Source organism: Amphibalanus amphitrite, unplaced genomic scaffold, assembly GCF_019059575.1.
Source record: "Amphibalanus amphitrite isolate SeventyFive unplaced genomic scaffold, NRLGWU_Aamphi_draft 001078F_arrow, whole genome shotgun sequence".
NCBI classification, from domain to species: Eukaryota; Metazoa; Arthropoda; class Thecostraca; order Balanomorpha; family Balanidae; genus Amphibalanus; species Amphibalanus amphitrite.
Genome location: NW_024882572.1, coordinates 197,271 through 211,533, shown reverse-complemented (window position 1 = coordinate 211,533; position 14,263 = coordinate 197,271). Strand labels below are relative to the sequence as shown.

General features: G+C 54.2%; 1 protein-coding gene across 1 annotated transcript; it reads right to left on the bottom strand.

Annotated features, from left to right (window-relative positions):
- Positions 1-3,689: 3,689 nt before the first annotated feature.
- On the bottom strand, positions 3,690-13,950 carry LOC122369847. The gene is made up of 10 exons (XM_043344920.1): positions 13,780-13,950; positions 13,068-13,362; positions 11,987-12,226; positions 11,226-11,320; positions 9,756-9,822; positions 9,373-9,504; positions 8,805-8,963; positions 7,983-8,642; positions 7,392-7,651; positions 3,690-7,023 (listed from the first exon to the last, which is right to left on the bottom strand). The coding sequence occupies exons 1-10, from the start codon at positions 13,794-13,796 to the stop codon at positions 6,852-6,854; spliced, it is 2,097 nt and encodes a 698-aa protein (XP_043200855.1). The 5' UTR covers positions 13,797-13,950; the 3' UTR covers positions 3,690-6,851.
- Positions 13,951-14,263: the final 313 nt, after the last annotated feature.

The window sequence follows — 14,263 nt, the reverse complement described above, 5'->3', positions numbered from 1 at the left end:
CGACTCCAGTCTTACGGCGTCATGCACGGCAGGGCGAAGGCACGCTGCGGCCACGGTCCTTCTCCGTGGCCACCCTAACCCCCGGACCCCCCAGAGGCGTCCCCTCCCCGCCGTCCAGGCCCTGTCACGTGCCGGGAGCAGTGTAAACAAACAAGCACCGGCGTGCAGGAACCGCCTCCCTGCGGCCTTCCCACCCTGAGACCGAGGCCGAACCCAGGCAAAGGTCGTATGCAGTGATATCGACGACGGTACCAGTCAGTGAGTTCAGGATGCAGTGCAGCCGTCATTAGACCAGAGAGTGGCTGGGATGGGACCCAGATTACCGGTCAGTCACACTAACACGGCCCCCGGGGGTTCAGTTTAGTCATCAGTCACCGGAAAAAAAGACGGACAAGCTGCCAGCTCGTAACGAGTTAGCGCGGTGCTACAATGAGCTCTGCAAATAAACGCAATAAACCGAGGCCTTTGTCAGGAGCCACACAATCCACTAAGCCGGCTAACCGGCCCGGCCGCGGGGCCGCTGCGAACTAGAAAGAGAAGCCCAGCTGTCACCGCGCCTATCGGTACGGCGGCTGATATTGCAGACAGGGGCGGTCGGTAAATCGAGGTCACGGGGCAGGAGCCACACACCCGGCCCTGCAGCATATCCGGGGTGACACAAGCTTGCAGATGAACGACACATGCATGATTGTTACAGCAAATAGGTCATCCAGCTGTTACGGAAGATAAACGACTAACAGGCCGGGAAGACACATCCATCTGCTGTATGCACACACAAGTTTATCTTATGCTCATGAATAATCAATAGTTATATAATTAAAACACGGAGAGCGGGAAAGAAAAAATGGGCTGACGATCGTTGGAGGGTATTCGCTGGCCGAAAATTAGGGTCGGATGTTTAGTCCCAGCGTCTGTAAGGTCAAGCAGCTGATCTCAGCAGCCGTAAGGTAGGTTAGCTGGTGCCAGCAGCTGCCGAGTGCCGGCTCGCTTACCTTGGGTCGCCGGCCGTCCACGCAGTAATCCAGAGTCCGGTACGGCCGCTCCGTCGGGGCACACAAGTAATCCAGAGTCGTGCAGTGTTGTTCCGTCGTGTCACACAGCTCACCACACCGGCCGAGAGGCCGCGTCGGCACGTGATCCACCCACCAGTAGCACCCGCCGCCGGCGACCAGCTCCTCACAGCTCCCAGCTCAGCAGCACACTGGCGGCGCAGTATTTACTATGGCGGAGCGGCGCGCGGCGGATTGATCGAGAAGGCGTGCCGGCCGGCCGGCCAATCACAGCCGGCGGCCGGCCCGCGTCACCGAGCCGCACCAGAGGCGCATATTTAACCGGCCTGTCCTTGGCCGGCAGAGTGGCGCCACCGCCGGCCGACCTGCCGGGTCAACACACGGCCCGCCTGCAGCGGGGTCAAAACTCGGGCGGCACAACACTGGGGCGTGACATATGGGGGAGACACTCCGCGGCCTCAGCTCGGCCAGCCTCCTCAGGACAGCCTCACTGGGCTCTGAATGGGCACTTCGGGGGCCATCGAATCGAACTTGGACCGGGGACTACGACAATAAAAAGTGAAAAACATAAAACTTCGACACTGAGCTGTTCCGAGTTCTGAGCTCTGAGCTCTGAGCTATTCACCACTGGGAATGAGGCTCATGAATCATGATACCTTGCTTAGGGCCCGAACCAGTTGTGGAACGCATAAGGGTCATCACGGATCCGGAGTGGATCCACATTGCAAATGTTATTCTCCCGGGACCGCGGAACCCAGAAGTGGGTCCACGTGCCACTTCCCGGGAGCCGAGGCCACGTCCGTCCAAAGCAGGTTTATAAAGAGAAAGGGAAGGCGGCACCGGCGGCAGAAATCTCGAAAGAAATTGAAATGCACCTACCATGGCTAAAACGCATTCCTAAAAATGCATCATTATTTGTGCCGAATGATTGTTGAATCGTCAGTCAGAATATTTCCCAGTAAGAACAGAAGTCCGTTAGCAGTAGCGGCAACAAATGAATTAATTAAACAAGCCAGTCATGTTTCAAATTCTGCAGCAGGTGCCAGAGCGCTGCGGCTTGACCAGTGCTATCAACATGATGTCGTTGACGGTGCGGACAATCGGACACATCACCGCATCATAGCGGAAGCCGTGTTCGGACGTGGCCCGGCCGATGACGGTATTTCTCGGTATCGCGCAGTGTTGTGCAGCGATATACCGGTTTTATCAGACCGAGTTGCGCCATAACTCAATTGCTATCCGAGGTCAGTTTCATGGTCATGTGTCGAAACACGTTTTATATAAGACCATGCTTCCGTATTGCACAAACGGTACCTACTGAGGGGTTACATAAACAGCACTTTCATACGTCAGAGCATACGTCTGGGGGGATCTATCTACTCCGACCACTCCGACGGCATTCACGAGGTTAGGCGCGGGTGGAGTTTTCCACAGGCAAGGGCTGCTGGACTGAGACGATTAGCTGCAATACAATAACAATACGGCGTACGGATACCTAATGATTTCAGTGATTTACTTAAAGCCATTAGGGTCCTACTACAGTGCTTAGGTCTTATTAGCGGCCGATTCACACGCATGTGCTTCAAGGTGCTTAAAGACATTAGACTGCATTTTAGCAGATAACCGTATTGAAATAAAACATCGAGCAATGGGAGCCTTCTGCCACTTTAAAATGTAGACGCCAACATTTTAACATTAGCACAACTCGATAGTAGCAACACCAACAATTTCAGCATGGTCCCAAACTCACGAGCTGCGCACATCATGTTGCGATAAGGCAAAACAATCCCGGAACCGGGCTTCGATCCACAGGCCATTCCAGTGAAAACGGGAAATGGCACCACGTGTCTCAAGTGTGGAACCATGTGTCATTTCTCTGGGAACCATAGCTGGTTCACGGACGATCCGGCGGCCCAGCCTCTGTCCAAATGTGGGACGCCGCGGCCGTCGATAAACCGACGCCTCGGCGCCGGGCGGTCCGGGACGGCTGGGACCAAACACTGCCCCGTCGGACGCCCATGGGTGGGCGCTCTGCTGATGGCTGTGGGACGGGGGGGGGGGGGGCTGTGATGATAACACAGATCTGATGATACCTCGGCCGGCCGGCTGCAGTGCCACAATGACACCGCTGTGACTGAGATGACACTGACACAGGGTGTAGCTGACATGGCACTGACACAGGGTGTAACTGACATGACACCTCGGTTGTAATGACCCGACAGCAGCGTCAACCGCGGAACGTTCGGCTGTGTGCCATTGAAAGTACATATGTACATATACAGTATACCCTGTAGTGCAAACGCTGTGCTTGATGGATGTGTGAGATAGCACGGCGTCGAGTACCCAGAAGTACCGCGGACAAACGAGACAGCAGCGGTCAATGACCTTTCTTTGTGGAAGCCAGAGACATGACAGATGTAAGTATGCATACTGTATGCTCGTATGTGTAGAAAATTACACACTGTTGGAAATTGGAATACATCATGCAGATGGTAATGCAACAATTAAAGGATGGTGCATTATGTCGCTCAATGTTCGGCATTTTAAACATCGGAAAGTTCCGAAGAAAAAAGTCAATTAGACATCGAAAACCTTCTTTCCATTGGTCGAGGTGGCATAAAGGGATGAGGGTTTTAGGATAACCCAGTCAGAGCAACAATCATTCAAAGTCAAAGAACATTTCACGTTTACAAGGATACATTGTATTGTTACCCATAACACAATCCGCTAGAATATTACCCATACATCGCCTCTGGTACGGCGCTACGGTCACAGCACGTGGCTCGTAAGTACCGAACGTTTCGCCGCTCCCAATATGAACACAGCTGAGTACCAAAACAAACAACCCGTCTATCGCACGAGCATAAAGCCATACCATGCATGCTACGAGTAAAATAGAAATATACCCTCTAAGCCACACTGCTATAAAAACAGACAGCAAATACAGATATAAGAGTATAACCACCAGAGTATATCGGAGAGAACTAGCCTATGCTTCTGAATTAGCGAAGTGGACCCTGTTTCCCGTATGATATGGACGCACAACTAATCCGTGTAAAATATACATTAAATAGCAGTAATAGAGAGCAGGTACACTACACATACGATAAACGAGGACCTTTGGATTAATTATTATGTTTTGATTAACATGATATAGTAGCAGCCGTAAGCGACCATCATGCTACACCCATGTTTATAGCATTAACTCGCGTTCCTAAAATTCCAAGCATAGCTAGTTCACGTGCAATGACGCCATATTGGCTAATCGTTCACGTGAAAACATCGGCTGGATGTGCCAACCGGGGCGTATGAAATGCACCAGCAGCCTGCCATGTACACAGATGACGTCATTAGCAGAGCTCGGACATGCGATGAAGGCCACTGACTGGCTGCTGTGGTGACACGCCGCGGCTGGCACACAGATACAAACACAGGTGGCCGAGCAACAGAGGACTGCCTTTTTCGATACATTTAGGGTGTTCCACTGAACTCTAATATTCACTCCAAGACTTATTGTCGTTCAAGCAATTTACGCCTCAATAAAAAGACTCAACCAACAAAGGCAATCGCATAGTCCCGACTTGCCTAATCTCACTGTTGATACAGCACACATCCATTTTTACAGCCAAGTTATAATGATTTTTATTGTCTGTGAAACTTGGAGTGAATATTTAGCTTAAATGGAACAAAATCAAGACAGCATAAGGACATCAGTTGTAAGGATTAGCAATACAAAATGAGTTTAAGTACATTTCATCAATGGGCGCATATAAAACTTCGCAGGTAAGCATATGATTACGGAGCGAGCGAAGCGAGCGGAGTCTCATACTGAATTAAGGGAAAATCCTGAGTATGAGCGGCCGGCCGGCCGGCCGGCCGTGGGGACGCTCTTCAAAAGCTAATATCTTAGGAACGGGACATCCGATTGACAAGCGGTCTTCTTTACTGAATGTCACTTGGACGTAAAAGTTCTGTGGTGTGATGGCCACCATGCGTTCTTGCCAACCACCGCACGTGGCGCGTGGTAAAGTTGGACATTTTTTAAGAACCCCCAAAATTGCAACCTCAATAACGGCACAACGGTCGGGCCGATTGAATTGAAACTCGGTACACAGTTAGGTCTCCATCAGATAATTCATCTGCATGTGTTAAGGTTGGGGTGCTACAGCACGTGCGCACGTGCAGGGGGCGCTCCCAGATCTCGAGAACGGCTGGGCCGATTGCGCTCAAATTTGGTACACGGTTGGGGACCAGTTAGTAGGGTGCCGTGCAAAAGTCAGTTTGGACCCCGCTTGCACGTGCGCACGTGCAGTGTGCCGCTTCCAGATCTCGAGAACGGCTAGGCCGATTGCGCTGAAATTTGGCACATCGCTAAAGACCGGTTAGTAGGGTGCAGTGCACAAGTTAGTTGGAGGTACCCCCTCGCAATTTCGCACGTGCAAGGCCCATCCTCTCGCTCGCTCCGTTGGTCGCCCAAAAGGCGTTTTACTGGTTTAGAGAGACCAACAGATGTGGGAAAAACGTTAACATGCTGTGTAAAAGTACGCTACCATAACTTTCAATAAAATTTCAAGCACATTTCATTATTTACATATAAAGCTACGTTAAAATATGTTAGAATAATAACGCACAAATATAAGGCAAGCCTGGTAAAAAGAAAGCACGCAGTTTAAGTGACCCCATCCTGCTATATGAACCATTGGGGGAAAGCGCCTCAAGATACAATTGCCATCACCAAGTAACGTTTCCAGTTTCCACTGCCCGACACGACTAATCGATCACGCGGCGTCCTCCTTTCACAGTGTGGCACAGTACTACCACTATATGTGATAAAAAAGGCCCACGGGCGTTGGCTCTCAGCGACAACAGCCGTCACATGGCACTAGGGCTAGACCCCAATAATTGGGTCCTAGGGGGTTACATTCAGAGGGAATGTCTCCGTGTTACGTGCACCGGAAACTGAAGCCACGGGGAGGCGGACATGCTCCTGCACTAACTTTAGATCGGGAATTGCTCTAATAAAACGCTTGAAAACGCACCATTCCGCTTGAAGGGCTTGGAGTGGAGATGGTGCCATACTTTTAATGCGAATTCTTATCTACCAATCACGACGCTACTAAATGTTGATGAATCCACTCCGTACCAATCGCATGGCTTAGGATAAAATGACCATAAGAGAAAGCCATCGGAATGCGGGAATAAATCAACGGAATGCAAGATCTGAGAACTGTGCCACTAAAGCACAGCTGCCCGAAAAGTCTCCTCACAGCACATCTTGTTGAACCACACGGCAATTTAACCACATCGCTAATAACACTAGAATCGCTTTGATTTCATTACTTAGCCACTGATAAAGCAGGTGCAGACGGGACTGACTCCATTCAGCCGAGAGAAGCTGAGCATTAATGCTATGTCATGGTGATGCTGGCACTCAAATTGTCGTCTTCTGCACCCTTCCGCATACGAATCGATTACCGGAGACAGGGGCTCCATCATTCAACACCAAAATTTCTGTAGCATTACTACTCAAGGTCTCTCTTATATCGACGCGCATCCCCGCGAATTCCATTCTTTTACAGATCACTCCACCGAACCGGCTTCGCGGGACTCCCACAGCACCCGCCGCCGGTGCCGTCTTACCTAGTGGTCGGACCCATCTCCTACTGAAGCACTAGCTCTGCTACATACCCCTCCGACAGGACTGACCGCCTAATCGCTCAGTCTTGCTCATCCATAAGAAGTGCCGCCACTACTTCGTGGTTTCCCAATGGAACTGACCGCTTGTTGAAGCACCACTAGGACTGACCGCCTGCCGTGCCGCCGCCAGGCCGGGCCGGGCCGTCAGCCCAGCATGAGGCCGTGGTTCTTGCTGAGCCGCTTCCTGGCGCGGTCGTCGACACGGGAGAGCGGCCCATTGACCACGGGCAGGCCGGTCTGGAGTCCCGAGGTGCGCTGCTGGTAGTACGTCTCGGTGGAGCCGCTCCGCTGAGCCAGGAGAACGTCCGACGGCGTCCTGCCGCCGGCGGAACGGGGTGGCCATTAGACAGAGAGCCGGGTATTAATGGCAGACTCACATACGTCAGTATTAAGTATGTCAGTCATGCATTTTTACAGCCTAAGTCTAAGCCAGAAGCTAAACATTTCTCAGTGACTAGAACCGCTTGCTAGATTATACACACAGCACGAGGTACCACGAGACGGAGCAGGCAAACAAATGGCAGAGGGCAGTCCTGGCGCAAGTGAGCAGTCCCGCCCCTCCTCCGATACATGCATTCTATCTCCATTCCCTCTCTCCCCGTCCTTCCACTACTCTACCCCATCCTCTGACTAGGCTTCCCCCAGCCTGGTATCATCGTGTCAGCAGAGCCGTCCCGGCCTCACCTGATGCGGCAGTCGGCCAGCCGGCCGGCCAGCAGGTCGGCGTGCACCATCTGTACGAGGTGCGAGTCGAGCCGCGTGGCGCCCTCTGACTCCAGCTGGCGGCCGGGGCCGGCGTCGGGCGCGGCGGGCCCGTCGCCGCCGGCGGCCGGCCGCTCGCGTACGGACACGTAGCTGTAGTGCTGGCCGTGGAAGGACGGGATCGAGCGGTAGCTGCGCAGCATCGTCTCCAGCTCCAGTAGGCCGGCCCCGGTCACGTGGTTCTGCGGGGGAGGAGATAGGGCTGTTGTTGTGATGCTGGTACGCGATAAAGCTCTGGTGGAAGCCGGAAGGCAATCAAGTTAGCCTTGACGAGGACCTGTTCATCCCTTGGCATCCCGTTGTATGTAATTCTGAAGTTCTGAACATAAAAAACAAGTCTAACATGAGCGGTGCAGCATCGTTCTAGAAATGTGTGTTGTCTCCTGCGCATTCAGAGACTGATCTGGAATCACAAAGCTATCGACATGCGGCCTCTAGCATTCGCTGTCACGCTCACACAGTTGTCATCACACATCCTTCGGTCAGCTCCGATGGCCGCTATCTGCGACTCACCAGGTGCTGCACGGTGCCGCGCAGGGCGGCGCCGCGCGGCGGCTCCAGCAGCACGTGACAGCGCAGTTTGCCGATGGCGTGGGTGTAGAGCAGCGCCGCGACGAGCGGCTCGTCGGCCGGCAGCTGCGGGGTGCCGCCGTCCGGCAGCTGCGCCGCCAGCTGGCGCGGCCGCCAGCTCAGCTCCTCGCCGTCGCTGTAGAAGCGGCGTCCGACGGGCCGGCCGCGCGGCGAGCCGGCCGGCCGCGGGCTCTCGGAGAAGTAGCCGGCCGGCGCGCCGCGCACCGGTCGCCAGGGGGGACCGCGAGCCGACGGGGAGGGCGGCGGCGCGACGCCGGCCGGCTCTGCGACCGCCAGCCGCGGCGTGTACAGCCGGTTGGAGCGGGGGATACCGAAGCTGTACGGGTTGGCCGAGACGGCCGTGAACGCCGGCTGGTTGTCCGGCAGCGACGCCTGCAGCTTGCGCACCTCGTCGCGGTAGAGGTCCGGCTGGCGGCGCTTCAGGTAGGCCAGGTTGGAGAACGGCTCTGGCACGTCCAGCTCGGTGAGGCTGCGGCGCGGCCGGCGGCTGGCGCGCGACCGCCGCCGCAGCTGGCGCACCGGAATCTCGTCGAGCGCCGGCGGCGGCGGCTGCTCGGCGCGCGCGCACTCGGCCGACAGCGCCTGCAGTGCCAGCGCGCTGATCCGGTGCCGCACGGCGGCCGGCGACTCAGACTCCATCGGGTCCGGCTCGGCGGGCCCGGCCGGCGCGGCGGCCGCCAGCCGGTCCGCCGGCACCGGCCGTTTGTCCGGCGACTGTCGCCGGCGGCGGCGGCGGCGCCGGACCGCGTCCGGCCGGTTCTCCTTCCCCGGCCTGGCGTCGGCGCCGCCCTCCTGCGCTGAGCTGGTGACGGAGGCGGCGCCGCTGCCCCCGCCGGTCCCCTCTGTAGCCTCGTCAATGGCCACGAGCGGCGGTAGGTCGGAGGGCGAGGAGGAGGGCGGAAACTGTGGGCAAACGCACACAGGTGTCGGCGCGGGTAGCCGGTAGAGTGAACGTGACCCAGGGGAGCAGCTCGGTAGTGTTAATGTGAAGCTACATCAGCATAGACTCAAGGGAAACAATGCACGGGTGGACCCATCCCTCTCACCAATCACCATACATCATAATCGAGTAGCGTCGCAGAGTTATTATCAGAGAAATTAGTGCCAATTCCCTAGCGTTGATAACTATGAAGCGTCACAAGGAAAACAGTGAAAACAAACCTCTTATTCTAAGTACTTATGTTAGTGTGACTACCACCCAACTATCAGACCACCATTATCAGCCCACTACTATCCACCGGCACCTCTGACTAAACAAACGGCGGACACCGCGTCCACACCGCGACCCATTTCGGCCGGCGATGCCACCCACCTCCTCGGATCGGACCCAGCGTTTCTCGGCGCCCGCCCTCAGCCCCGTGGCCAGCGCGCCGCCCAGGTGCACCCGCGCCAGCAGCGTGCCGGGAGGCATCACAAAGTCCACGTCGGCCAGGTCAAAGGCGTCCTGGAACCGGCACAGACACCGAATCGCTACATGGCTATTCGATTTCGAGATAAAAAGAACAGGTTAGACGGACGATTGACAGCACGTTCAGTGAATGAGACGGACAGCCTGCAGTTGACCTAAATCTTACTGACTATTGTTTACAACGAGTTTGAGCTACTATCTAATCTAAGAGACCGGTTATCCGAGCTGTAACCTATATGAGTAGCGCGGTTCGTGCGGTCGCCACCTTTTGAGTGGTTCTTCCTTACCCCTGACAGGCGGTGAACGTGGACGAGAACCTCGAGCACCTCTTCGATGTCGTCATTCGAAACAACCCTGCAGCAGACACATCAATATCAAATAAGGACGTTAACCCGCGCCCGGCTGGGGGTCCTGGATTTCCACGTCCTGCTGGGGGGGGGGGGGGTGTTTGAACACCCCCCCCCTTCTAACTCGGCTCCTGGGCCACGTAGCGATACGCGGAAGGCGGCGTTCGAAAGAGCGTCAAAAATAATGAGGAAATCACTTCGGTCAATTTTTTGGTCAGGTCAAAGGTCAGGTCACCAGAGGTCATTGAAGGCAAAATTTCGCCGATTTCCAGGTCGAATGTCGACAATTTCCAAGAAGCCAACGCATAACTCGGGAACCAATAGAGCTACAGCGCCGCGGAAAAGCACATTCGATAGCCCTATTAACGCCCTTTCTGAGCAATTTTCTCAGATTTGACCTAACGTCAACGGTTTTGCCTGCAGGGGGCAAAAACTGCAAAAATAGCCTATTTTTTTCGGAAACAGTTTTTCTGCAATAACTTTTGACCCAAGCCTTGTACGAGCTTACTTTTACCGGCATCGTGTTCCTCTCGTCAAGACGCATCGAATGAACTATAACTTGACCTTGAAAGGTCAACTTGAAAATTTGACCTCAGGTCAAGGTCATGACCTGACCGGAAAGGGTCATGTTGCATATCAGTCGATCCGTATCGTCGAGCTGAACACATCTAAGGCGTTTTCATCGCTCTAGCATGCCTCTATCAAAAGTTATTTGCGAAAAACTGTTAGATACCATTCGTGACCTAAGATGACCTCAGGGCATAAACAGGGGTCACGGACACCATTTTCATGTTCAGTGTGTCTAAACCACTTGTAATTCAGTGTTTGGGAGCGTTTATAATGTCTTTCGTCCAAAAGAGGCGCATTTCAATTTTCTCCCATTGACTTATAATGGGGAGGTCGCAAAATTGACCTGACCTTAGGTCATCGATATCAAAATTCTGAGATATACATTTTGTACATGCTATTACTCTTAGCAATCGCTGAGAGTCTCAAAGCAATCGGTCACTCGGTGTAGCTATGACAGACATTGAAACTTTTTATGAGGTGAGGTCACTTCAAGTGACCTGGTGACCTGACCTTGAATGACCTTGGTCTGAAATTTTCAAAACATGTGTAGAATTGATGTATGATAAGGTGTACCAAAAACGGCGGCGGGAGCGCCGCCGTTTTTGAGATATTCGCGAAAAACCATAAGGGGGGTGTTCAAACACCCCCCCCCCCCCCAGCAGGGCGCGGGTTAATCGCCTAACATCTTCAGCAAACGTGATCGTGTGAAACATGTCGGCTTAAAGTGCACTACAAGTGGGCATAACAAGTAAATAAACCCAAACACCACACGCATGAGATAAATCATGCAGTCGGTTCGCCCCCATCATTCCGGGTACCGGGCAGTGGAGAGGTGCTTACTTGGCGTCCCAGCAGAGGGTGCAGCTCAGCACCCCCGGCAGCCGCAGCGCCGCGCTCTGAACGTCAGACAACTGCTGCGCTATGAAGTCGTCCTTCTGAGAACGGACAGCGCGCGGAGGTACGACTAAGACACGGCGCGCCAAACTACCGCCACACGGTGCACAGTGCACACACACACACAGACACACGGGCCAATAGACACGGCGGGCCGAACTACCGCCACACGGCGCGCCGAACTACCGCCACACGGTGCACAGTGCACACACACACAGACACACGGGCCAACAGACACACGGAGCGGGCAGAACGGCAGCCGACGGCTACGGCAGGCGTACACATCAGGCTGACATATCAGACGAGGATCAACTGGTGGACGAAAGACAACATCAACGAGACGCTCTATATGATTATGGACCGATACTGAATGCAGCCAACTGACCTAACATTGACCAGCACCATGCATTAATTTAATCATTGGAAATAATTCGCACTGCGTGAAAGCCTAGTGACAAGAAGAACGTCATTGAGCGCAAGCAAATAAGTACGTTGAACCAGCCCATTATTTCGCCACCATGCTTATCTAGCTAAATCTACACAAAACCACATTCTGAATGTGAAGTTGTTTGTTTCAGCTGACCTATGAAAGCCACCAGATGCTCCATTTAGATACCAACGTACAATGTTTCTCAGTGCCACCGGTGATTCTCGGGCGTCCGACACCGGTAAGTTTCCCATCGTACTACCGTCGTTCCACCACCCACCTGGGCCCAGTCGAGTCGCGGCACCACGTCCAGGACGCGCTCGAGCGGTGGCTGGCCGCCGGCGGCCGCCAGCAGCGGGCCCAGCGTGCGCGCCAGCCGGCGGCGCAGCACGCCGCGGTCGCCGCCGGCCGCCGCCAGCAGCGCCGACAGGCTGCCGTGCAGCAGCCGCAGCGCCTGCCGCGTGCGCGTCAGCTGCGCGCGCGTCACGTACGGCTCGTCCTCGCCCGAGGTGTGCATCACCTGAGACAGAGAGCGGAGACACTGGGTTAGGGGTGTGCATCACCTGAGACAGAGAGCGGAGACACTGGGTTAGGGGTGTGCATCACCTGAGACAGAGAGCGGAGACACTGGGTTAGGGGTGTGCATCACCTGAGACAGAGAGCGGAGACACTGGGTTAGGGGTGTACATCACCTGAGACAGAGAGTGGAGACACTGGGTTAGGGGTGTGCATCACCTGAGACAGAGAGCGGAGACACTGGGTTAGGGGTGTGCATCACCTGAGACAGAGAGCGGAGACACTGGGTTAGGGGTGTGCATCACCTGAGACAGAGAGCGGAGACACTGGGTTAGGGGTGTGCATCACCTGAGACAGAGAGCAGAGACACTGGGTTAGGGGTGTGCATTACCTGAGACAGAGAGCGGAGACACTGGGTTAGGGGTGTGCATCACCTGAGACAGAGAGCAGAGACACTGGGTTAGGGGTGTGCATCACCTGAGACAGAGAGTGGAGACACTCGGTTAGGGGTGTGCATCACCTGAGACAGAGAGCGGAGACACTGGGTTAGGGTGTGCATCACCTGAGACAGAGAGCGGAAGGATCAGCTGAAGAGGCACTCGCTGTGGAACGTTCGGTGCGACAGTGTATTCAGCGTGAGCTAAACTGGTAGAGATAAAATATCTAGTAGGTAAAGGAACATATAAGACAGCCAATGAGAATTATTTAACGCACCGATCCAGAGCGAGTCATATTACAGTTGTTCAGCTGTCTTTGCATTCACAGCTTATCAAGAGGGAAGGCACATAACATTTATTTGAAAGCCTGTTTCCAGCACCTTGACTTCTCCATATCCGAGTGCTTACCCAGACAAAGTTGCTCTCTCTGTGCAGGACAAACTGGCCGTGCCGGAGGCGGATCAGCCGCGGGAAGGTGGCCATGTCCTTCTCAGTGAAGAAGGCGGTGCCCATCAGCTGACAGACGAGGTGGAGCGCCGCGCTGTCCACGATGGCCGCGCCGTCTGCGTCCACCTCGCCGGAGAGCTCCTGCACTACGTCGCCGCCGCCGCCGCCGCAGCGCAGGAAACAGATGGCCTCGGCCGGGTCGTCCTCCTCGCGCGTGCAGCACGTCGTGTCGTAGATGAACATCATCCTGCCGTACCTGCGGCAGTCCACACCACCGTCACCGGGGCTGCTGCACTGGAGGCAGCCGTACCTGCGGCGGTCCGCACCACCGTCACCGGGGCTGCTGCACTGGAGGCAGCCGTACCTGCAGCGGTCCGCACCACCGTCACCGGGGCTGCACTGGAGGCGAACCGAGCGTACTGCCGATCCTGGTGACAGCTGGTGATGCTAATAACGTGGTAATGGAGAAAAAAATTCATCAGGGCATGCTAGGAAGCTATAGTTCGGCTGTTTATTGAAGTGGTATCTACTTGTAAAGGCAGCACAATTATCAGCAGCAAAAAAAAAGTTAAGAGAATTTACTTGAACACATTTTGGGAATGGTAACACATGGAAAAACATAAACCTGCCCTTAAATATGCCTTATTTTGGATACCACAATGTTTTATCTCACCTTAAAACTTCATCCATCTTGGATATATGAAGGAGGAATAAAATGCCACTTCTTCAAGCCAGCAAACTTCACACGTATCTTCGGACTAAATGAGCATTGGTTAGTGCTTCATTCGAAACAGATTTCAATGCTCCTGAAGTGTAGCAACACTTGCAAAATGCAGATGAACCTGAAATTTCCAAAAAAAACCCTGAATATTAGAAGGGATATGCCATATAAACTCATCATTCACACATAAAGAAAACCAATGAAGACACACTCAGCTTCTCAGGTTTGTTCACAGTACATAGTGATCAAGACGGTAGCTCTAAGCTCTAAAAAGAGCTCCCTATTATGGCTTCTGTCCAAGATCGCTTCTGCCACGTCCTGGGTGTCAGAAGAAACAATCACCCGGGATGCCGGTCCCGTAGCTCAGTCGGTAGAGCGTTGGACTCCGCGTGGTGAGAGCACGCGTTCCCGATTACAACAGTCCGGGTTCGAAGCG

Coding starts and splice junctions, on each gene's coding strand:
- LOC122369847 (XM_043344920.1), bottom strand. Junction 9,823..11,225: donor ACCCTCTGCTGGGACGCCAA/GTAAGCACCTCT, acceptor TGTCTGCTGCAG/GGTTGTTTCGAATGACGACA. Junction 9,505..9,755: donor ACGTTCACCGCCTGTCAGGG/GTAAGGAAGAAC, acceptor TGCCGGTTCCAG/GACGCCTTTGACCTGGCCGA.